This window comes from Natrix helvetica, assembly GCF_964273705.1.
Source record: "Natrix helvetica genome assembly, chromosome: 1".
NCBI classification, from domain to species: domain Eukaryota; kingdom Metazoa; phylum Chordata; class Lepidosauria; order Squamata; family Natricidae; genus Natrix; species Natrix helvetica.
In genome coordinates, this window is record NC_138548.1 from 227746001 (window position 1) to 227772113 (window position 26113).

The 26113-nt window shown below is 41.7% G+C and overlaps 1 protein-coding gene across 1 annotated transcript; it reads right to left on the reverse strand.

Annotated features, from left to right (window-relative positions):
- Window positions 1-90: 90 nt before the first annotated feature.
- On the reverse strand, window positions 91-25767 carry LOC309384133 (E3 ubiquitin/ISG15 ligase TRIM25-like). Its single transcript, XM_081937328.1, has 9 exons — window positions 25036-25767; window positions 21226-21321; window positions 18391-18624; window positions 17252-17408; window positions 15011-15073; window positions 13836-13917; window positions 11862-11888; window positions 9412-9551; window positions 91-3841 (listed from the first exon to the last, which is right to left on the reverse strand). The coding sequence occupies exons 1-9, from the start codon at window positions 25687-25689 to the stop codon at window positions 3306-3308; spliced, it is 1989 nt and encodes a 662-aa protein (XP_081793454.1). The 5' UTR covers window positions 25690-25767; the 3' UTR covers window positions 91-3305.
- Window positions 25768-26113: the final 346 nt, after the last annotated feature.

Genomic DNA, 26113 nt, shown 5'->3' on the forward strand with positions numbered 1-26113 from the left:
ATAAATATATTTTGGAATGTCCGTTTCATTTGTGGAAACCTTTCTACGCAGATTTGAGTTTGAGTTTAGCACAAACACCACTCCATGATAAACCATGATAAACTTTATTAATGTTAATTTAACAAATATGGATTCATTAAAAGATCAGGCAATGAGGTTCATCACATTATCTTTTTATAGTTAGGGAGACAACAGGCTGATTCTTCATTAAGCAAGGTAAAGACTTCAGCAGAAATCAGCTTGAGATTTTGAGTCCACTATTCGTTAATGCAAACTACAAGAGTTTCCCCCCCTTATAATTCAAAATAAAAACACAAACTGCCTCACAAATCTGTATATGTTACTGTCAAGATAACACACCATAATATAGCAAGCTGAACAACTTTTCTGCAAAGGTCCCAAAGAAAGCATTTCCCCAAAGTTTTATTAATGCCATAATTGCTTGTGATACATCTCCTGTATCTCTGAAAAGCTTAGCAAAAAAAATTAAGGCACAGGCTACATAACAAGTGTCAATGATGTAATAATGCAAATATGACTATTGGAGATACAGAACCAAACAACACACAATTTCAAAAGCATGAGTTTTGGCTATCTTTTTTTAAAACCAGGAGAAAATAATATGCTTTACTATGCTTTGATCCTACCCACTAACATCCCAAGAGCTGATCTGAAAGAAGCCTGGTTTGTAATATAAGAAACAAAGATTAAGAATAAACTTTTAGCCAAAGGACAATATTGTGTCCAGATAAATATTTTAAAGACAAAAATAAACTATGTCAAGAGAGTCTTAAAGAGTCGCAGAGATAGTTCAAGATGATTAGGTGATTCCAATATAATCATTGACTTTAATATTAATTAGATATTAATATTAATCACCTACTGTAATCATGACCTGGTATTTAAATACCAACAAAGGTATCACACCACAGTGAATGCTATCCACACGGAATTTGGATAACAAGCTGGATACATGCTGCCTTAAGATTTGTGGTTTTTTAAAAATTACAAATACATGTTTAAATCTAAGTGTTGATTTGTTAAAAGACGCTTCATTGATACTTCCTATGAGAACACACACTCTCAAGAACAACGCAAAAGCCAGGAAGCTCATTTTCATGAAGATAAATGTGCAACTACGCCAAGACTCTGAGGGACAATCCTAGAAAACACACCCCGCTTCACGAAACGTGTTACATTTGCAGGAGAAACCACAGGTTCTCATGCCAATTTTTTTTCATCTTCTTACAGCCATGATCCAATATAGATTGTCTTTCCTTCATGGAACTCTTCTGTTCTTATTTTTACTTCATACCTTGCACTTAGCCTTTTTTTCCCATGTTACCTTAAAGAATGGATAACACTCATTTTATTTTTCACAGTGGTCCATTCCACTTCAGTAACTTCCAGAGCACCTTTTTTTCTAATGCCTCCGCACAATTTAACTTTTAAAACATTTCTAAAAATCAAGTAATATGGCATAAAAGACATACTTAGAAAACAAGAGGTGTCCTGAGACTGGGTGCTTTACTCGATCATAAACCTACAACTGAATCAGTCAGGATGCTACAGTCAGACTGCCCTTCTATCTCAAATTATGTCTTGCAGAAATCTAGATTTGCCCAAATTGTAGTTTATGTATTTCTATCATGTGGATACTTCCTTCTACTTTTTAGCAGAAGTACTTCTGAAAGCTGACAGCTCCATAAGCCACTACATTTGTCTTATGGATTCTTCGAATGCCAATTAGAATACCTCTAATGAATGAGGAATCTTAGCAAAGTACTCAATGGCTTAGATGTGCAATTCTCATAACCATGTGGCATTAGGTGCCTCCCCTGTCCCAGGATGAAAACTATCAGAAGTCTAAAACTAGGTTTCCAAACCATTCGCTTCCAACTTCTGTGGATCTTCCGGGTCTGCTGCTCATTTTTTAAAAAAGAAAACAGAAAGCACACTGAAGCTGAAACGCCAGCTGGGAAGCTTGCAGACAGAAATTAAAGATGGCACCCTGAATGGTTTTGCACCCTTAATAGAAGTCCTTTAAATGATCATCAACCCTTGGTTCCACCACCTAATGTAATCAAAAGCTATGCTCAGTGAATAGGACGCAGGAAATTAGAGTAATCTAATTACCTCAAGCAGTGGAACAAAAGTGGAACAAAATCTAAAAGATTAGATGCAGACATTACACCTAATCTTCCACTAGAACATCATTGTGAAGGTATGTAGCAATGTGAGGTACGTAGGAACCTCATCATCTTAGTCAACCATAATCAAAGAACAATGTTCAACATGGGTAGATGGGTTAAGCAGGTGATTATTTTTTTAAACCACTTCCTTTTGGCAAAAATGGCCATGGATATTCATGGCCTAACTTGCCTGAAGAACACGATCCAAAGCTATTGGAGAACTACTGAGGAACATATAATTAAGTACACAGCTTAAGTGCATATAATTCTGAAGAACTAAGCTGCTCAAACAGGGATTTATCAGATGGCACAAAATGGCCTTTCTGACATATTCAGAGCATCTGAAAAGAGGGTAAGGAGGAAAAGAAATCCATGGAACATGGTCTTAAAAAGGAATTCCAGGCATGGAAATACTGTCTTTTTATTATCACTTTTCCTCCAAGCAGGACTAGCAAAGTACCACTTTCCCGTCTTTCTAAGGTGTTTGGTAGAAGAATGAAAAAGATTCATCGTCTACCAGCACGGCCTTGTTTTCAGTCATCTGAAAAACGAGACCCTTAGAGCTCACTGTTCACACAGCCAAATGTGGTAGCAAAGTCTATGCAGGTTAAGAGAACACCCCTGAAAGTTTCACCCCATGGGAAGCAAGGAGTGCCCAACCCAAAGAGAAGCTGATCAAAGCTGTGAACAGTGCAGCCTGTGCAGAAGTTAACAACTGGGTCACTGAAAATGCAAGAGTTTTATTTTCTGCATTTCTTAATCTATAGTAGAGCATGAGACAAAATGAAGGAAGCCGGTGTTCCAAAAAGACCTTTATACACCCATATCCCGTTATGGCTTAGACCTCAGAGGTATGGGGCAAATAATAAACCTGGTGGATTCGCTTCACTAAGGACCCTCTAGGCAAGTTTCCCCAATGAGTCTGCCTAGGACCCCTGCTAATGGACTGAAATATTGATCAAATAACCCCAGAATTTTCCAAAAAGCAAGCACGAAGCTTAAAATGAAAACATTTTGTAGACTTCATTCAAGAGGAAAACCTTTGGAAAGGGAACATCATAGCGTGTGGGTGTATGTCTTTGTGAGGCCACCAAAGCCATTCTGCACAGCCTGTTATGACTTCAGCTGGCAGAGTGAAATGGTGGCTCCATTAGAAAACATCCAGAATGCGGAATAGACAGCTTCCGCGAATTCTATTCTGAATTTATAGATTGGGAAGTTTTTTTTCTCTGTGACACCAAAGAAAATAACAAAACCCCCATCGTAATTTAGGAGGACACCAATCTTCGTTGTTTTGTTGCTGGGCAGAGATGTTTCTTTATCATTGTGCCAAGCTGAGATCTTATTGTTGACCCATTCAATGCACCAGGAGCTGTTATTGCGTCCTAGGCGGCTTTCCGGGCCCCGTTTTGGCATGCTACCATAGCAGATGCCGACAGCACAGAAGTTGTTGTTCTCCAGGTCAACTTCCCAGTAATGGATTCCCTTCTTGAAACACTGGAAAGAAAGCACTTGGGAGAAGCTTAAGAATCGCTGAGGGTGCGGTTGGTAATCCTGTACTTTTTCTGTGACAGACAACTTGGTATATTTCTCCAGTAATACAATATTCTTATGAGCCGTGTGGCGATCCAGAGTAAATTGCGTAGCAACTAGGAATAAATACAATCAGAAGAGAAATCAGAAAACAGCAAGAAACTTGGAAAAGAGTGGTGATCGCGAACATATTATTGCTAAAGTTTATAAATTATTATTGAATTTGGAGAATGAATATGTAAAGCACTATATGATTCAGTGGGCAAGGGTCTTTGGATATAATGTCACGCTTGAACAGTGGGAGAATATGTGGAGGAAAGGTTTAAAATTTTATAAGATGAATGTAACATTGTTATTTAACACCAGATAAGTTCTCAAGAATTTATAAAAGTTTTTCAAATGAATGTTGGAGATGTAAAAGCAAAGAAGGGGCCTTTTATCACTTATGGTGGATATGTGACAAAGCAAAGAAATATTGGATTAGAAGTCGTATCTTAATACAGAAAATTCTCAAAGTGAATATAAAGATAAAACCAGAAACTTTCGTTTTGGGTTTAATGGAAAGAGACTTGGGGGGGGGGGGAAATCTGGAAATTTGATGCTATATATCCGTGATGGTGAAACTATGGCACGCGTGCCCAAAATGGCACAAAGAGCCATGACAGCTGGCCCACACAGCACCACCCATTCCTCTTCTGGGTTTCTGGCACGCATGCGCGTGCGATGATCACTTGTCCTTTGCACGTGCAGCAGTGCTGGAAACTGGAAGAGGTGGTCTTCTGTTTTCCAGCTGATTGTTGCATGTGCATGCGTAACAGAAAGACCAGTTGGCCGTGCATGCTCTCCTTTTTCAGCACTCAGTGCCCAAAAGATTTGCTATCATTGCTATATATCACATGTGTCACATTCGCAGTGTCACGCTGCCGTCATGTGACTTTTGCAACATTTCCCCCATTGACGGAGCTGGGGTGGGTGTAGCCTGCGTGTGACACATCTGGCCTGCGGGCCGCCAGTTTAACATCCCTGCTATATATGTTGACGGCAGCAAAATTACTTCATATACAAAAATGGAAGGACACTTTGATTCCCACAATGGATGAATGGCTGCAGAAGTTGATGGAGGTAGCAGAGACGGCCAAACCAACTGCTCTCATTAAAGGCCAAAATACAACTACTTTTGTTTCTACTTGGAAACTGCTTCTGGACTTTGTGCTTGAGGTAGAAAAAAAATGAGACTTTGATTTTGGGTTTTACCGATTAGATAGGCTTGTCATTATAGAAATGGCTAGTTTATACTATTACGTAAAAGTAAAAAGTTGAGGTTTGATGTAATTATTTTATTCTACTGCACCAAAGGGAGTCAGAAGTCAACGCCTTTTCTTTCTTTTCCCCCTTTTTTCCACACATGCACGCATGGCTCCCCGCCCGTGTCCCCTCCCACATGTGCCTGCGCCTCCCCTGCCTGCGCACCACACATATGTGCGGGAGGCATGCGTGCATGCACGGTGGAGCTGAACTAGGGAGACAGCTCGCGTGCCCACAGAGAGGACGCTGCATGCCACCTGTGCCATGCATGCCATAGGTTTGCCATCACAGCTATATATGCTTTTAGCACGTCTCTTAAGAAATCAAACAAAAAGGCACCAAACATCACCAAAGGAATTGCATAGCTCCTGTTATCATTTCAGTTGCACTGTATGTACCACTTTTTCTGTTCTACAAAATCCAAGTTCAGTAGCATGACAAGAGTGGAACATCCCTTAACTATACTAAGGCAGATAAACGTAATAAACAAATAATCTTCCTCCATATAATACTTTTACTAAATCATAGTAAAATTCTTTTTGACTCCCTTGCAATCGCTTTATTTATTCATCCTAAATAACTTCGTGACATCAAAAACATTTTCCTGTCTAGTTCCAGATCATTTATCAACAAGATAAAAAGAAAGGATCTTGAGACCATTTCGTTAATTTGAGAATTCTTATTCTATTTCTGACCCTATTAGTTATGGACACATAAGGGGAGCTATCCACTAAAACCAAGTCATCAGAAAGTAAGTCTTCAACCTATGCCCCCATGGAGCCCAAACTGTCTATTGCTGAGTGAAAAGCTGTTCAGTGAGTTTTACCCCACTTTACAATCTTTTTTTTTGCCACAGTTGTTAAATGAATCACTAACTGCAGTTGTTAACAGTAACATAGTCGCTAAGTGAATCTGGCTTCCCCATTCATTTTTCTTGTCAGAAAATTGCAAAATATGATCACGTGATTCCGGGACACAGCAACTGTCATAAATTTGAGTTAATTGTCAAGAATCTGAATTTTGATCACGTGACCTTGGGATGCTGCAATGGTCTTAGTGTGAAAAAACGGTCACAAGTCACTTTTTTCCCGGTATCTTTGTAACTTTGAATGGTCACTAAATGAAATGTTGTCAATGGAGGACTACCTGTAATCCCAAAGCAATGACATTTTAAAAGTCCACTCAGGACTTCCGGCGGATGCCACCAGGGCAAAGGACGCTCCCTTTAGAGCGTCCGATCTACAGCTGATTGTTTCGCCGATTTCCAGGGGCGAAAATCCTCTGCTTCGAGCAAAGAGGCGGAGGAGAGCTTTTTCGGGCTGGGTTGAGCCCATTTGGACCCTCCAGGAAGGAGGTAGAAGCGGTGCTCCCCAGGTAGCCCGAGAGGAAGCTCCAACAGCTGGATCCCCCTGCTTTGCAGGGCAAGCTCTGGAAGGCACGTCTCCATGCATTGTTGATTGGTGCTGAATTGTAACGGACAGACTGAGACTGAAGCGGTGGCTGCAAGTATTTTGGGTTTTTTTTTTCTGCTTTCTCTTATTATTCTACAGCTTTATAACAAAGACTTTCACTTTGGGGGAAAAAAAAAACAACGGAGAACTTTTTCCTTTTAAAATGGCTACTTTTCTTTTTCTGCTTGTTCTCCTTAATTGACTCTTACTGAAACCTTATACAACAGTGCCATCTGGTGGTTGGAATTGAAAAGAAAAGAGGATTTTCTTGCTTGGCGCCTTGGCAAGTTATGGCTGTACAGAGAGGTACCAAGCCTAAGGGCACCTCCTCTCCTTTACAACAATCTCAGTTGTCCTTGTTGGCACAACCTCAATCTCAATCCCAAAATCCACCACTTGCAGCAATTACCAATAAATAAATATTGGATACTTTGAACATTAAGTTTGGTAATATGGAGAAAAATATGTTGGATTTGAAACAACAAATGAGAAGCCAACAGGACCAAATGGATCAAATGAACCAAACTATGGAAGAGATGAGGGATCAGGCAGCTCGGGATAATCAAGATATTAGAAATGATGTTGTTTCTGCCCTTTCTGGACTGGTTGTAAATTTGGAATTCCTGGATGATGTGGTTAAAGAGACTCAGAAGGATGTTGGAAAATTGGAATACCGGGCAGACAAGTTGGAAGAGAGGGCGGATAGAATTGAGCTTGAGCAGTTGCTGTTCCAGTACAAGCAGTTAGAGGCTGTTTTGCGGGTAAGGGGTTTGCCAGAGGATAAAGACAGCGGGAAAGGAGAAGATTTGAGGGTGACTTGCGCGGAGGCTTTTGCCCCCCTTCTACAACTGGATCCAAAAGAGATTCTCCAACAGATTGAGAAAGCTTACAGAGTTAACTCCTGGTATGCAAGACAGCGAAATTTGCCAAGAGATGTGGTGGTTCATCTGGAAAGGAGATACCTGCGTAATGAGATTGTACAGGCTGCATATCATCAGAGATGTACTGTGCGAGATCAGGAGGTGAAAGTTTTGAAAGAAATACTATTGAAAATGCTTAGGCTGCGCAAAGAGTTTAAATTTTTGACGGATGAACTGAAGAAACGTAACCTGCAATTTAGATGGGAATTGCCAATTGGCGTTACTTTGATTTACTCTGGGAAAAGATATCGATTGGATTCTACTCAGAAGGCTAGAGACTTTTATTCCAAGGTTCTGAATGCTGGGGAGCTAGGATTGGAATCGGAAAAGATCCAGCCTGTTCAGCAGGAGCTAATAGAGATAGCAGCCTCGGCACTTGCGTCAGTTGATAAACAGCTTGTGGAGAGACTGGAAGAAGCAGTAGGCTTGGGATTGGAATTTAAAGAACAGAGAATTACCAGAGCAACGGCAAAGAAAATGGAGAAGACTATACAGCAAACTTCGAGTATCTCTGTTGATGTACCTACACAATCAGAAGCCGTGGGAGGAGTAAGGCCTAAGAGATTTCCTACTGATAGAAGGGCTATGCTTCAGAAGCTTCAAACTAAGCTTGACGATGGCCAGGCTGCTGACCTGGAATGTTAATGGACTTAATTCCCCACAAAAAAGAAAGGTTTTCTATTATTTGAAACAGCATAAAAATGATGTAATTTGCCTTCAGGAGACGCATATTAAGTCTAGTGATCAAAAATTTTTGGACAATTGGAAATTGGGACAATGTTTTGTAGCCTCAGCTCCTGAAAAAAAAGAATGGTTTGGTGCTGTAAAGTTAAGGCTTTATGGATTAAAATATGGTGGATAATGCAGAAGAAGATTCTTAAAAGAAAAATTAAATTTGCTCCCCAATTTTTTTTTCTATTGGGCATAGTACCTGACTGCACTGTTGCTGAAACTAAATTGATATTGTATATGATTACAGCAGCTAGACTGCTGATAGCACAATATTGGAAGAAAGCAGAATTATGCTCTATAGAAGAATGGATACTTAAGGTAGCAAATCTTGCCGAAATGGATAAAATTTCTGTATACCTAAAAGATCACTCTTACGATAAGTATACTATAGATTGGTATCCCTGGATTGATTTTGTAAAATTAAGGTACGGTTCAAAGGAAGTGTCTATGGGATTTGGTTGAGAAATGCTTTATAAATATGTAGTAATGGTTTTGGAAAGGAGGTTATGATGGTTTTTCTCCTTTTTTGTCTTCTTTGTATTATCTTGTTCTTATTCTGATATATGCATATTATTATTGGGATATTTGTTTTTCAGATTTGCTGGTAACTATGCTTCTGACTCTATCTGGGAAGTCAGGGGTTGGGTTAGGGAGGGTTAGGGTGGGGAAATGGGGAGGTGGGTGGGGGGAGGGGGGAGGGGAGGGAGAAAATGTTACTCCTAATAAGATAACCTGTATATGTCTGTTACATAAATAAATAAATGTTAAAAAAAAAATAACGAAAAAAAAAAGATAAATAAATAAAAGTCCACTCAGCAGTTCTCAAGTCATTGCCATCAATATAAGCTGACATTCAATGAACCTTTTAAACATCAGAAGGAAGGGCTTATTACTATTTCTTCTGAAAATTATTCTTACTCAACATACTGTAGTCTTACTCAACATACCGTAGCTTTACCTAAAGAAGTCAGAAACGTATGTTTTTTTACGGAAACATGACTCGTGAGATTATAATGGTGTGTTTATTTTGGAGGGTATTTTTTGTGCTTATCAATCTTAAAACGTGAAAGCCTTAACCTTCCACCTGACCTTTAACCTTAACAAGTCAAAGTTTGGAGCAACCCACTCTTAAGCTAGAAGCTGATCGTTTTATGTGCTCTATTTTATGCTGGGCGGTTTTGTTTTAGTAATGTTTTTTTCAGGATGAACGTTAACCATAACTATTAATATTACTGTTGCATCGTTTCCAAAATTTACGCCACACTAGTAGTTACTTACATGCCAGAAGCTCCTCTCTTGGTTTTGTTAAAAAAGCATCCAGACTTATTGTTTCATTCTTTGTCTCAGCTTTGTTGCAGCTTTGTGCTCTCTGCTTGGGACTTTCCGCTATAGTTACCAAACGAGATAAAAAGGTACACCTTTACAAATGCATTAAAACTTACTATGCATATTACATTGAAAAGAGAAGACTGCCATACTATCTAAACAGAGTATAAAATTCATACTATCTAAACAGAGTATAAAAATTCATACTGTCTAAACAGAGTATAAACTCCACTTCGACGCCTAGTCTGCAAATAAACAACCACGCTCAGAGAGCACCAAGGGCCCGATGGTTCAGAACAATCTGTCCTCCGTTTTGTCCCCCACTGCCATGTCAATTGGTGGAATAGTTTCTAATTTGAGCACCAAGAATCTCTCAGTTCAATCCTGAGCGACAAGTATCCTCTTCTGTTGGTATTCTGAACCAGCTACTCAATATAATCTATGCTCCAGCTCTTTTCAGATCTGGTAGTCAATAGCATTTCAGGAGTGGCAGTCTTCTCCCTTCTGCTTCCATTTGCTCTGCATACCTCCATGGCCACAAAGTTGTGGTAGGAGAGTTTGCATTTACCCATCAGACAATCCAAGATTTCCAAGAGCTGGCAGTAGAGGACAGCATTAGTATGGTGAAATGTACAAGAATCTAGTTTTCTAAAGCTCGGAAAACTAGGAAACATACACAATGGCCCTAAGTGAAGTCACTTTTGACTATTCTTCGTGACAATACCACTAATCTGCCTTTCCAACAAGAATGCTTTTTAAAAGACTTTTTCTGATGATCTCAACAATTCCATCTAACCTCAATTCAACTAAGTCTGTGAACTTAAGTTTTCCTGGCTTTAACACTCTCCTGGGAAGCTTGCAGTAATCGTTTACTACTATTAACTATTCTGTTTCAGCATTAATCTCACTAAAACTCATTAGGCGCTGTGGTGGTACAGTGGCTAGAATGCAGTATTGCAGGCTAATTCTGCCAACTGCCAAAAGTTTGATCCTGACCGGCTCAAGGTTGACTTAGCCTTCCATCCTGCTGCGGTTGGTAAAATGAGGAGCCAGATTGTTGGGGGCAATATGCCGACTCTGTAAACCATTTAAGAGAGGACTGTAGAGCACTGTGAAGCAATATATAAGTCAAAGTGCCATTGCTATTATTAGATCTCTTGCCCTGCGGAATGAAAGCGATTGAGGGGAAATATAAAAATGTAGCATTTTCTCTAGAAAGTGGGAGATCCTTTACAAGAAACCAATAACTTCACATCTGTAAACAACAGAAGGTAAGAGAAATATTCATTAGCGGCCTTTACACCAAGGCCGCTAATAAATATTTGTGATTTTAAGAAGGCCTATGTAACCATTACTCCCTTAAATATTTAGAATGCTGTTTTGAGATGCACATTTCTACAAGCTGAAAATCCAAATATATCAGACTAAAACTTGCCATTGAAAATGCATGAAGTACATTAAATTGGTAGACACAACTGAAAGTGCAGAGGTAGCAAACAAACGTATCTAATTGTACAAAAAAAAGTCTTGGCATAGGGTTAAAGCCACAGGTGCAATTTTCTCATGATTAATAATAATAATAATAATAATAATAATAATAATAATAATAATAATAATATTTAATGCTTCTAGACCGCCCCCTCTCCCGCAAGGGACTCGGGGCGGTGTACAGTTCATACAAAATATAACAGGATACAATAAAATTAAATTAAATATGTACAGTTGACAATTGACATGGAGGAGGTTAAAATGTAGTTAAAAGAACTGTACAAAGCAGATATAAAATAAATTCAAACCCCTAAAAACAAATACAGTAAATTAAAAAACCCTAAAATAACCAGATATAATACATTTGCCAGGAGGGACAGTTGAATTATGCCAGGCCTGCTAGTCGGAACAGGTGGGTCTTCAGTTTTTGCCGGAAGGAGCGGAGGTCAGAAGTGGTTCTAATGTCGGGGGGGAGGTCATTCCAGAGGGTTGGGCCCATCACAGAGAAGGCCCTACTCCTCGGTGTCACCCGCTGGCATTGCCTAGTGGACGGCACCAGGAGAAGTCCCTCCCTGTGTGAGCGTATTGGCCGCAGGGATGTATGTGGGAGGATGCGATCCCGCAAGTAACTAGGTCCCGTGCCATGGAGCGCTTTAAAGATGGTAATCAGCAACTTGAAACGCACCCGGAAAACCACAGGCAGCCAGTGCAGCTCGCGCAGGAGAGGTGTTACGTGGGAGTACCTCGTACTCCCCATCACAGCCCGCGCGGCTGCGTTCTGAACTAACTGCACTAATTAGACCACAGCACAATTATTTCTACTCCATGCCAACAAATGCCCTGTTAAAACTTCCTGAAATTTCAGCGGAGGCAGCTATTCCTCAAATTTTAATCAGTGGAGTTCCTGAACTTACAGCGCTTGAAAGACCGACTTCTGTTTCCTGAAAGGAAAAAAGACGAGTCAATTTAGTTATTTGGGAAACAAGACGAACAACTCTCTCAGAATGGGCAAGCAAGAGATCCTCTGGCTAGCTCTTATTAGGATTTGTTGAAGTTTTTAAAAGCGTTACCGATTTGACCTGATTATCCCAATAATTTGTTTTAGCTATGTGAAAATTACCGCTACCACACCAGTAAATTTACTAGAATTTCAACATGATTACTGAAACAAAAAAATAAAATGCTATAAACAAATCGTTTATTTGGAATGCGTAGATAGTACCGTGTTTCCCCCAAAATAAGACAGGGTCTTATTTTCTTTTGACCCTGAGAATAAGTGTTTGGCCTTATTTTTGGGGAGGTCTTATTATTTTTGAGGTGCAGGAGGCGGCAAGTGTGGTCACCTCATGGCTGCTGCTGTGTTGCAATATTTTGGGGGAGGGCTTATTTTTGGGGGAGGGCTTATTTTAGCACATGCACTCAAAAGCCTGATTGGGCTTATTATCTGGGGGGGGGGGTGCCTTATTTTCAGGGAAACAGGGTAGAAAGCAGGGATCCAATAATAAGCTAAGGCTTTGGGGAAAATAGAGAGGCCAGAATCAAGTAAAAAATCAGCCCAAGAGATTTTGCAACAAGGAAAAAATAAGCTTTTTTTGGGGGGGGAGCAATTTAGATTACCCTTAGTTATACCAGTGGCATCTATATCATTCCCTTGGAAAAGAAGAATACCAGTTAATTTTGGCACATTTGCCACAAGTGCAAGCAAAGCCCAGTTTTATTCCAAGTTCATTTTTAGTTTTCTATCCAAGCTAGGATTTCTACTGTAATCTTGAGATTTGTGAGCTAACACAATTATTACCAGCATCACAACGATTCTGGATCACTATAGAATGAGCAAAGATTTGATATATTGCAGAGTGTGTAGTGAAGTTAACAGGAAGTATGAAAAAAAATTAGGTGAAGAAAGCCATCAGGTGAGACAAATTGTGTATTAGGGAAGATTGGCTGCAAAACATGGAGAAGAACAAAGAAACAAAGGACAGTTGCAAAAATACAATCTGCAATAGAGAGGAACAATTAAGATTAAAAGGGGGAAGAAAACCTTTTGCTGACTCATGTAAGCAAAGTGTTTTGGAAAAAGATGAAAAGGACTGGAAAACAGCTTCTACCAGAGTGAATGGAATTAAAAATAAATGTAATAAAAAGATTAGGGATGAAACTAAAGGAGGAGAGATCTGCATAAAGCAAGATGTGAATGAATGATACTGAAATGTATATATAAATGTTAGTATTGAAAAAAATGTTGAAAAGGTGTTTTGGCTTTAATGGCATGTTCCATTTTGAATAACCTTGGATAGGTAAGTGGTCATATTAATTGATCAATACATAAACAAAGGGTAAATAATTTGTGTGATAAAACATATGTGTCAGGTTACAATGAAGTGATCCAAAATCCTAACTCAGTTTGACTGCTTTTGGGAGAGTTGCTGTTAGTGTAGACCAGGGGTGTCAAACTCGTGATGACACGTTGCTGTCACATGATGTTTCTCGTATTTTTCCCCATTCACGGAGCTGGGGTGGGTGTGGCCTATGCGTGGTGCATCTCGGCCGCAAGTTTGACACCCCTGGTTTAGACTGCCTCAAAGGGTTGTGGGCAAGAATCAAGGGAGGGAGGATTATCATAAGTAACAAAATGCCAGTACCCATCATTAGCTGCTATTTTATCTCATGCAATGGTTGTAATGATCCATAAAGTTCCAACACTTCCAACATTTAATGACCCAATGAGGGAAGCTCCTTCTGTCCTTCTCTTCCTTCAAGAACACTTAAGAACAGCGTCCTTCAGACAGAAAGCTAAATGTTCCACCAGGGACTCCTGCTGCCTGCTCTTCTCTCAAAATCTCCACCATGTGCAAAAAATATCCATCACTATGATTTGCTAGAAATACTCACTAGTTTTTCCTGCAGCTGCTGGGCATACCGCTTCCACCACGGATGTCTTCAATGGGAGTACAAAAGTGCCAGCATTACCTAAAGGAACATAAGGAAAGATGACAAAAATCAGGAATCTTGTCAAAAGGATCCCTCTGAAATAGGTAAGTAAGATGGAAACAAGGAACAAAGGAGAAATGTTGCCAGAACAGAGGAAAGAGGCAGGGTGCTGAGCACAAGGTAATTCCATCAATCTCATCAGCAGTTACTGGAGTTGTGAATCAACAAACCAAGTATTTGGGGGATAGAGGGGGTCCTGGAGCCTACCCATTCTTTGAATTATCCTGGATATGGACTTGGTGGATTCTGCCCCCCTGTCTAGTTTGTGGCAGCTTAGTTGAGAAGGATGTGGTAAATGGGGATGATTTTAAGTATGAGAATGAGTAAATGTACATGACAACCAATACAATGCTCCCCACACTTTAAATTCATTGGGTCTCTGTGAATTCCAGAAGAACATGATGTTCCTCAGCATTTCAGTCATTTGAAAGTGATCCTTGTGTTGTTATTTCTCTGCTCAACTAGACCAGGTGTGCCTTGTACGCCCTAGCAGGCCCCATCTGGAAAACAGATTGGGTGGGACTTACAAGATCTCATCAAAGTGTATGTGTGGGATCTCTCTCTCTCTCGACTTATGACCATAATTGATCCCAAAATTTCTGTGGTTAAGCAAGGCATTTGCTAAGTGAATTTTGCCCCATTTTACAATATTTTTTGCCACAGTTGTTAAGTGAATCACTGCAGTTGCCAAGTTGTTAACAGGGTTGTGCATGAATACGGTGTCCCCACAGATTTTGCTTGTCAGAAAGTTGGAAAAGGTGATCGCATGACCTTGGAACACAGCAACGGTCATCAACATGAACCAGCTGCCAAGCATCCAAATTTTGATCACGTGATCATGGGGACGGTGAAAAAGTTGTAACTGTGGAAAATGGGTCATAAGTCACTTTTTTCAGTGCTGTTATAACTTTGAATGGTCACTAAACTAATTGTTGTAACTTGAGGACTACCTGCATTGGCTCCTGTAAAGACAGTTGTACTTGTCAAACTGCCTTTACAGGAGCAAATACAGGTAGTCCTCAACTTACAACAGTGTGTGTGTGTGTGTGTGTGTGTGTGTTTTCTCACTTACTAGATATAAATTCTCTTGTTTGTAATATGGGAGTTTCTGATTTGGGTTTCCACTGTGGCCCTTCTGAAAAAAAAGATATAAATGAGGTAAATAGAAGTAAACCAAAAGAATCATGGGAGGGTAGTCCTTGCATTTAGCCTGGGATTGTCCTGTTCCAATACTTTAAATAGATTTACAGGTGACCTTTGGGATTCCTCTGACTTATCTGGGACAAAAGGATTCTATTTATGCACAGGGGAAAAGTTCAAAAAGGGCTCCCCTCCCACTGGGCAAAAGGGACTGAATGATGACTTCTGCCGATTCCTCCTTTCCTCCAACATCCCCCATGCAATCCCAGAAAGCATCTAGATTATTCTGGAGCAAAAAGTTCAACTGTTACTTTCAACAGCCCTCCCTCCACCCATGATCGTCTCCAGCTATGCCCACCCACCTGCATCTTCCTTAGCTGACATTTCCCTGTGGAGATTCTCAGTTGTCCAGATCATGGGTTGTCCCCAAAGGTGCTTTTCCAAAAGGCAACTGGACTTTCTGGTTTTCCCTTGAGGATGCCTCGCTTCTCATCTAAGAAGCTTCCTCAGTCAGAACTAAAGAAGCTTCTTGGATGAGAAGCGAAACGTCCTCAAGGCAAAACAAAGTCCAGCTGCCTTTTGAAAAAGCACCTTTCAGACAGCTGACATTTCTTTCACTTCTTTTCTCAGGAAAAACACTCATTTAATAGAACTAAGCTTTATTTATACTCTCTTTAGTTAAGTGGAGATCTCATCATGAGGTTGGTTGGTTGGTTGATTCGTGTCAGAAGCATCACAATTAAAATAAGGCACACTCTATGATATCAACTTTAAAATACAAGATTAAAATATGTGCACGTTAAACAGATCTCACCCACTAACTAGCAACATTATCCTGAAGTTTATGGTGGTGCACACAATAGACCCATCTCCAAATTTTATCTCTACTGCTACAACTCTTTGATACCCCAGAAGAGAGGGAAGGATTTAATTGCACTACTGGGCTGGCTGTTACTCTAGTCTGGGTGCTTTTTACTCCAATGGACAAACTAACATTGGCACAATGTCTAAAGATACATGGGGCCACATTCATAGGTCACTTTAGGCTGGTATGAAGTAAATATGTGTTTTTCAGAACTGCTCTGCGCCATGTTCGTGTGCCCAGCCCAGTCCTTCTCCCCATGTGACGTTTTTTACACTTATGACCATCCCAGCATCCCCATGGTCACGTGATTTACATTTGGACGCTTGGTTCGTAACTCTTTCATATTTATGACAGTTGCAGTGTCCCGGGGTCATGTGATCACTTTTTGTGACCTTCTAACAAGCCAAGTCAATGGGGAAGCCAGATTCACTTAACAACCCGGGTTACTAATTTAACAACTGAAGTGATTCAGTTAACAAATGTGGCAGGAAAAGTCAAAATGGGGCAAAACCCATTTAACAAATTTCTCACTTAGCAATATCAATTTTGGGCTCAATTGTGGAGGACTACCTGTAGAGTTAAATACTGTAGGACAGGGGTGTCAAATTCACGGCGTCACTTTGTCGTCACGTATCACGACTTTTCCTTCGCTAAACTGGGAGTGGGTGTGGCCAGCGCATGACGCATTTGGCCTGCGGGCCGCGAGTTTGACACCGCTGCTGTAGGAGGAGGACCATAGCCATCTTACCCACTATATATTTGCAAACATGGTTTTTGATAACCAATGGTTTAGCAATACAGGTAATCTTCGACTTATGACCACATTGGAGCCCAGAATTTCTGTTGCTGAATGAGACATTTGTTAAGTGAGTTTTGCTCTATTTTACAACCTTTCTTGCCAGTTGTTAAGTGAGTCACTGCAGTTAAGTTAGTAACATGGTCTTTAAGTGAATCAGGTTTCCCCCACTGACTTTGCTTGTCAAAAGATTGCAAAAGTTGATTACATGGCCCCGAGGCATTGCCACTGTCATAAATATGAGTCAGTTGCCAAGTGTGTGAATTTTGACTGATGATCATGGGGAAGCTGCAACAGTTGGAAGCGTGAAAAATGGTCATACGTCACTTTTTTCAATGCCGTGGTAACTCTGGTCATTAAATGAACTGCTGTAAGCCGAGGACTGCCTGTACTACTCCACAAATCTTATTAACTAAAGTCAGTTAATTTATTAACACTTCCATAGGTTAGCAATGTATGCAAACCGTATGTAAATACAAAATCCCAGTAAGTAAATGAATAAATAAAAGCACCTTTTTTCTTCGGTTCCTGAGATATACCCAAAAACCGTGTTGTAACTTCTTTGAGGTTGCAGGCTTTCTGATAAACAGCGCCTAGGAGGTTTTGATCCAACTCAATTCTGGGAACAAACACATCGCTGAAGGGTACCTCTCGCAGTTTTGCTGATCTCTGAAAAAAAGCATTAAGATCTCATCTGAACTCCAACCAACGAAGAGCTCTACTTCCTTCCACAGGCCATGACACATTATATAGAAAGTGGTGTGGAGTGGAACGGAACAGAACAGAACAGAACAAAATTCTTTATTGGCCAAGTGCAATTGGACACACAAGGAATTTGCCTTTGGTGCAAAAGTTCTCAGTATACATAGAAGTTATAAGTGATAAATCATGATCATAGCCATAATAAAATAGAGGAGTATTTATGAGTAAACATACATTCTGCATTTTCTTTTTTTAAATAGACTCCAAGCAAGGAAAGGCATGTCTCAATTGTATTAATTCTAGGAGCTGAAGACCAACAACATCCAGAGAGTACCAGATTGGGCAGGTTAAACTAGGACCGTTACTACCTGTAGTCTTAGTCTAAAGACACTAAAACACCCATCTCCACTCTGTTCAAATTTCTGGGCAACTCTTTGAATTCTCAGCAACAGGGAATTCTGGGAGTTCAACCCATACATCTATAGAACAAGCAGCTCAGGAAAGAGTTCACTGGAGAAAGGTAAAGGTTCTTCGCACATCTGGGCTAGTCGTTCCCAACTCTAAGGGACGGTGCTCATCTCCATTACAAAGCCGAAGAGCCAGTGTTGTCCGAAGACATCTCCACGGTCATGTGGCCAATGACTAAATGCCAAAGGTGCACGGAACGCTATTACCTTCCCACCAAAGGTGGTCCCTATTTTTCTACTTGCATTTTTACATGTTTTCGAACTGCTAGATTGGCAGAAGCTGGGACAAGTAATGGGAGCTCACTATGTTATGTGGCGCTAGGGATTCGAACCACCAAACTGCCAACCTTTCTAGTTGACAAGGTCAGTATCTTAGCCACTGAGCCACCGTGTCCCTCACTGGAGAAAGGGCCTCCCTAATTGGAGAAATTGGGGAATCCTTTAATCACTGTTCAGAAAAGTTTCTACTGCCTGAAAATTACCTTTAAAAATGTGATGTCATCCATCTCGGCCAAGGTCACTTCAATTTCATCTCGCTCCTTCTGGATTTCATTCTTCTTCTTACCCAGGACTGCATGGACATATTCAAATTTATCCAGGACTCTTTTTTCTTCCAATTTGATTTTCCTCCACGAATTCATTTCTTCTTCATGAATTAAAGCTACTATTTCTAGGAATTCTGATTTCAGCAAATCCAGCTTCCGATTAGTGGTATTCTGAAAGGACAATATCATCAAAATAAAAAATGATTTGGAAATGAAGTAATGCCACATTACTTATTAGGAGGCTGAAAAATGGGAGAAAAAGTTAGGAGACCTCTAGAGGAAGAAATGCCAGACTGGATAGGGAGCTGATGACCACAATTAAGAATGAACAACTGGTGAACAGCTGCCTAGTGTCACTTGCCAATGAAATGGGTGGCATGTAAATATAATAAATAAATAAAAATAAAATAGACCAGCTCTATGAACCTTTCCAGAGACAGAGAGGATGGGAGATCGCCCAATATTGTTCCCATTACTTTCTTGAGGAGACCACAAGGCAGCAGTCTTCTATAGGTTTTGAGCACAAGGAGATGAGGGAACAGCCATCGTGCTCAAACTATAGTTAGCATCTTTAAAAGGATACCAAGTTCACATACAGGTAATCCTCAAGTTACGAATTTAACAAAGCCTGCCAATTACATTTGTAACTTGAGGATTTTCTAATGGGATCATGTTAAATGCTTTACCCAATGCATTTACTAATTGAATGTGCAGGTTGTAACTGCACATGAGGTATCTCACGGTGGGAAAGACCATGGGAGACCTAGTGCTTCTGACCACCCAAGGCCTACCCCGACCCAGTGAAATATCTCATGTCCCCTCTTCCACCATCCTGCCCCACCAGGTCTCCACAGATACTGAGCCTGTGGAGACTCATCTTTCCAAGAACTTGATGACCAAAGCAAGCTGTCTATTTTCCAGCCTCTCTGCCACATTTTTTCCCTGCTCCTGGCGCTCCAAAAGTGGAGCGGTGAGAACAGAGGCAGAAGCAGGATGAGTGTGCGCCCTGCTCAGCTTGGCTGACTCACCAAGGATGCCTGCAGAGGACACCCAATCTGCTTTTGGAGTGCCAGGCAGCCTCGGAGAGTCTGAAGGATCACAATATTGTGTCCCCAAAGGCTTCTGTTCTCCATGCCAAAAGGTTTGGCAAGGAACAGAAGCCTTTGGGGACATGATCTCGCCCTCCTTCAGATTAACTGAGGCTGCCCCGGGCTCCAAAATCAGATCAGGTGTGCTGTGCAGGGAGCCTCGGTGAGTCAGCCAAGCTGAAACAGCGTGTTCTTGTCCCGTTGTTCCTCTGCTCTCACCGCTCCGCTTTTGGAGTGCAAGGATCAGAAAAAGAAACTACCGTATTTTTCGGAATATAAGACACACCTTCTTCCCTCAAAAAAGAGGCAGAAAATCTGGGTGCGTCTCATACACTGAAAACAGCAGGTTTTTTGCCTTCTGAAACCCCGCCCCTTCACCAAAATGGCCATGCAGAGCCTTTAGGAGGCTTTCAGAGTGTTCCTGGGGGCTGGGGAGGACAGAAATGAGTGAAAAATGGGCCGCTCTTTGCTCAATTCTGCCCCCCCCCCCGCAGCCCCCAGGAGCACTCTATAAGTCTCCTAAATGCTATCCATGCCCTTTTTTTGACAAAAACAAAAACTTGGGCTAACCCTTAAGCAAAGCAAATTTTAACTACAAGATTAAGAAAAGCAGGATAAAAATCCAATAAATGAATAAAATGAACTTTTACAAAATTGTTAATAAATGTTTCACTTAGCAACAGAAATTTTGGGCTCACGTGTTGCTGTAAGCTGAGGACTTACCTGCAATGTGTACATGAAATCATGAGTCAATTCAAAGGAGGCATTTTTATAGTACAACTCAATCTTAAAATATTTTGAAATAAGTGTAACTTCATTCCCCCTCCCATTTGAATCCCAGCTACCCCATCTATCCATCCATCCATCCATCCATCCATCCATCCATCCATCCATCCATCCATCAAAGCTGTATGTATGTATGTATGTATGTATGTATGTATGTATGTATGTATGTATGTATGTATGTATGTTTCAGCATAACTCTGGAGAGCCTTGAGGAATTTCAACAAAACTTGGTTTACAGATCACTTACTCTCTGGAGAAAAATACTGTGGCGTAAGATACCCCTAACACCCCTCGGGGTATGTGTTCTGTTAAGATGCAGCCTGTTTTGCCTTTCAATGGCTTCTACTGTATTGCCATAACTCTGGGAAAGAGGAGTACATGGGAGTAGGGGGAAGGGAGAGGGTAGGGATGATGGGCATGGGAGTAGAGGGAAGAAAGGCCCTTCTCAATGGCTCCCTGTCAGATAAACGCTTCAGGGCAAAGTGCCAGGATCGTAGACAGGGCGGGAAAGAGGAGCACATGGGAGGGGGAAGGGAGAGGGCAGGGATGATGGGCCTAGGAGCAGAGGGAAGAAAAGCCCCTATCAATGGCTCTCTGTCAGACAAATACTTTGACCTCTATAAATACCCAGCCAATGCCGAGTTATCAGCTAGTAAATTATTAAATTCAAGTAAATTGTGACAGCAAAAGGCAATCTTTGAAATAGCAAAGACCCACGCCCTTTGACCCAACAGCTCCCCCCCCTCTCTCACACACATACATACACAATCTCACTAAACACAATGCATAACTCCAAGGTGGGCTTCTATATACTGAAACTGGGGGAGCCCCCTTACATTACCACGTCCTACTTTCAAAAAGAAGTGAACTTCCATTTAAAAAAGAATTCTTTCCTTACGCTGAGTTGCTTTTGCTGTGCTCGTACTTGTTCCAAGGACTTTGTAGCCTTGTCATTCAAGGCACCGAGTTCTGTCAATCTCTTCTTCAGCTGTAACTGTAAGAGAACAGATACAGTTAGAGCATATATGGCAGTGGTTTTTAAACTGACCCAATTACTTCTTTTTGTAGCCTTGGATGTCAACCTCCCACCCCCAAATCCAAACCCCCATTATTTTACACAAGCATCAATTTCATATTATGGTTGCCAGGAGCATCAATGTTCAGATTGGAGTTGGCATTTTTACCCATCTACCAAATCCTTCCCAAGAACTTGGGATAGGCAGGTTGTTTGATGGTGTTAAAGGTATCGTTACTATTTATTTCAGCAACAACAGCCCCATACTGGATCCTTGACTCATGAATAAGCAATTACAAATTTTGCTGTTACTTTAGGGCAGGGATATCAATCTCGATTCCATTGAGGGCCGCATCGGGATTGTGTTTGACCTCTGGGGGCTGGTGGGGGGGGCAAGCGCCCTGCCAATAAAAATAGGCTCATGAGCTCCGGCCTCCAACAACCCTCAGCCAGTGAAAATGGAGCTCTTGAGGACCACCCGTGGCTCTCCCGTGCTCCGTTTTCGCTGTAAGTGGGACTGCGGGCTGGCCTTTCACTGTTTCCAGGGCAGCCCCAGGGCCAGATCTAAGCAGCCTGTGGGTCGAATCTGGCCCCCAGGCCTTGAGAAAGGCAAAAACTGTCACAATCCGGCCCGTGACGCAATTGAGTTTGACATCCGTGAAATAGAATAGTAGAATAGGCTGAACTCAATTGGAAGGAAGAAATAAGTAACAGGATGTGATTGGCCAGTTGCTATCTGGCACGTTCCACTTGTTTGCTAAGTGGTCCTGGGATGAGGCTAATCTCATTTTGGTATCTTAGATCTAAAAGCCATTCCCTAATCTTTTTCTTAACCTGAGGACATTCCAAGGGATGTAAAACTAGCTGCCACACAGGACAAATGTTTACCTGTAACTGCCTGAGGCCAGAAAAACGAATAGTGGATGAAAGGGATCAGAGGAAAGGCATTAAATATTAGCTACCCTGTTTGTGCCTCAATCGCCAGCTGTCCAACTAAAAACAGAGAGGTTTGTACCGGATGTACAGAGGTAGGCAACCTCCTTATAAATTTAGTTTGCACTATTTGTAATGGCTTGTATTTGCCCAGTTGTGAGTGTTAGACCAAATGAACTAGTGATCTGGCTGCAAATAATTTCAAAACTGCAGAAATGCATTGTCTGCCTTTAAAATCTATGAAAGCATTTCTTTGGTCCCATGAAATTATAAAAGTCAATATTTTTTAAAAAAATCCCATCTCCTGGAATACTACTCTTGGATATCATCTCCTACCCATTTATTATATACCCCACATTTATAGTGCTTTTTCTTCTGTTTTGGGTGGCAAAGATCGTCATTTTGATTTTCTGAAAACTGATTACTAGGTGGCTGATGGGCGAATCATCAAAAAGCAGCAAACGTTTGACATTCACAGTAGATCTTTTGGAAAGATGGAAATTTGGGTCAATGAGCTTTTTGACAAGCTAGTTCAACTAAAGCTTGACTAGTAAAGGTGCTTGTATGCACCTTTATGTGTGACACTCTTTGTCAAGAGTGTGTACAGTGTGACTATTTTGAGACAACCCAGGAACAAAATACAGTAAACAGAGGTTTACAGCGTATGCCACAAATCTGGTAATCCATTTTCTTTTCTTTTTTTCAAAGTATTGGTTTTTTTCAAAGGCGTGGAGACTAAAACATACGAAGAACGGCTGCAGGATTTGGGTTTGGCTAGTCTAAAGAAAAGAACAATTAGGGGTGACGTAGCAGTATTCCAGTATTTGGGGGGCTGCAAAAAAGAAGGAGGGATCAAATTATTCTCCAAAACACCAGATGGCAGGACAAGAAAACAATGGTTGGAAATTAATCAAAGAGTGAAACAACCTGGAATTAAGGAGAAATTGGGTAAGATTCTAGACTTATTACTATACATTTTATCTCACTCAAAGGACTAACGTATTATTTGGTATAGGGCCCCAATCTATAGCCTGTATATATTCAAGGCACAAAATAGTTATTTTCCCCATCCATTCTTAATGCTTCCATTCTAAGGCCAGAGCATAAACCTTGCTTACTATGCTCAGTAGACGTATTCATTTATTTCAATGTAGTTCTGATGGACTCCAAACTAATTAGACAATAATACAGTAGAATCAAGTCTTTCCCTCAGTTTAAAAATGGGAACAATTACATCTAGGGCTCACCCTAGCAATATATTTCAATTTTGTAGATAAAAGTGGAAGCTGAAACAGGACCCTACTTGTCAACGCTGAACTTCAAGTCAGATTCACTTAACAACTGCACTGAAGATGGTAAAATCGGGCCCAACTCATGAACAACCCCCTTGCTTAGCAACAGGAATTCTCCCCCGGTCAAGGATTACCTGTATATGGTAGAATAAAGATGATCTTTTGGTTTTGTTTTCTAGAGACAAGATTCCCCCATCTTATATAGGCCCCCGTCTTTTTATTTTCAACTGAGATTTATACCCTCTTAAACTCTCATTATCCGAGATATGGATGTTTGCAGACCATCTTTCTGGAACTGCTTATATTAATTAACTAAATCTTCCTTGGCAGCCATAATATTATGACCAAACCATCTCTGAACTAGATCTGTGATGGTGAAACTATGGCACCTGGAGCCCTCTCTGCGGGCACGTGAGCCGTTGCCCCAGCTCAGCTCCACCATGCATGCGAGCGCACCTCCCATCAGCCAACTGCTTTTCAAGTCTCTGCTGTGCATGCGGGAGGTACATGCGCATGTGGGTGTGTGGGAATTGCATGAGCATGTTTTGGGGGCGTGGGAGCACGGCATACCCCTGTGCACTATTCTTGGTCCCAGGAGGCTTCAGGGAGGCCCGCTAGACCCAAAACGCAGCAGGGTCACACATGCACTTATGGTGATTTTGGCACGTGAGGACAAAAAAGGTTAACCATCACTGAACTAGATTATTTCAGTAATAAGATGTTCCTGGATGCTTTGTACAAAATGAGTAATCATCGGAAAAATGATTACTCCTTTGTTACTATTTTGGAACAAAGTCCTCACACTTCAAGCAGACTTCACACTTTGGAGGGAAAATGTTCACTTCATACATAAGGCCCTTGGCTCAGTCCCTGTGGCTGGAAAATAAATATCCACAAGTCTCACCGGTGAAAAGGTGACCCATGGATATACAGAGAACTCTGTTCTGCTCTGTCCTGCAGACAGATTGTGAAAGAACTGAAACAGACTTCAAAGGTCAACTGGACAACAACTGATGAAGAAATCCACCGCTATCAGTGGGGCTTCATAACACACAAGACCAATTAAGGCAATTTTGGCTTTGTATGGTAACTTGCAAGAGCCAGTTTGGTGTAGTAGTTATGGCATCAGGTTAAAAACCAGAAGGTGGTGAGTTCTAGTCTCCCCTTAGGCAAACCGCCAGCTCGTGACCTCAGGCCAGTTACTCACTCTCAGCCCTAGGAAGGAGGCAAGGGCAAAATCACTTCCCCCAAAAAACATTCCCAAATTGTTCAGGAAAATTCCAGGAATCACAACTATTTCTCACAAATGAAGGAAAGTTTACATGTCCCAGGATAATGTTGCAGGACCCAATCCCGAGGTGGTCTGCGAGAGCAGAGGTTTTGCTGAGACATTTAGCTGAAATCGAAGTGGTCCTGTGTCTCCCAACACCCAGCGTGACAACCTAGCCACCATCCACTCCTTTCTCACCTCCTTTGCTCCCTTGGCCTCTCTTAGTGGGGTAGTGGAGCAGGTCTTGTGAGAAAGCAGGCAAAAACAGCAGATGGAGACGCCATGCTCCTTGCAGAAGAACTCCAGGAGCTTGCTATGGGCCTCACACTTCTGCTGCTGAAGTTCCTTCACGGGTGGAACCAACTGGTGGCTCTTAAAGGCTGGGCTCTCCAGGTGGGGCCCCAGGTGTTCCTGGCAGAAGGAGGCCATGCAGGTGAGGCAGGTTTTGGCCGCGTCGACCACCAGGCAGCTGTCGCAGGGCACTGGCGAGGGAGACCTCGGCTTGGCCGGGCTACTATCCGCCTTCTCCTTCTCCGCCTTCTCCCCAGACGTCCCTTTGAAGAGGCCATCTTGGAATTGCTCCACCACCATGCAGAGCACCGTGTTTTTCTTCAGCTCGGGGCGGCTTTCGAAAGAAGTCCTGCATTGGGGGCAGCTGAATTTGTCCTTCACTTCCATCCAGGTCATCCACAGGCAAGAAAAGCAAAAATTGTGGCCGCAGGGCGTAGTGACCGGCGTCTGAAAAACGCACAGGCAGATGGAGCAAGTCAGCTCCTCTTCCAGCCTGAACATGGACAACGGGTCAACGAAACCAGCCATGACTGAGGCGTCGGAGCGAAGCCACCGCTTCATATATACAGGTAAGGGGGAAAGGAAAGGAAAGAAACCGAAACTTTCTGGACTGGGGTTTAGTCGGGTCCTCGAAATCACGTCGGGCGGGAGGGGGCGGGGGCGGAGACGCTTCGGAGCCGGAGGATAAGCCTTCATTTGAGAGGAAAGGAGTTTCAGCATCAAGGGCGGGGCTGGGGTGTTCGCTTGTTGGTTCTGCTTCCCGATCCTTATTTACTTTATGTATTTGATTTGTCAATCGTTTACAAGATGATAGGTATAAGAATAAACATAAACATGAATGAAGCTGGTACGAATAAATGGGGACAGAAGGAAAGGGCTGTAGGGACGCTGGTGCGCTTATGCGCGCCCCCTTTACGGACCCCTTAGGAACGGGGTGAGGCCCACGCTAGACAGCTTGAGGTTGAAGTTTCGGGGAATCGAAGAT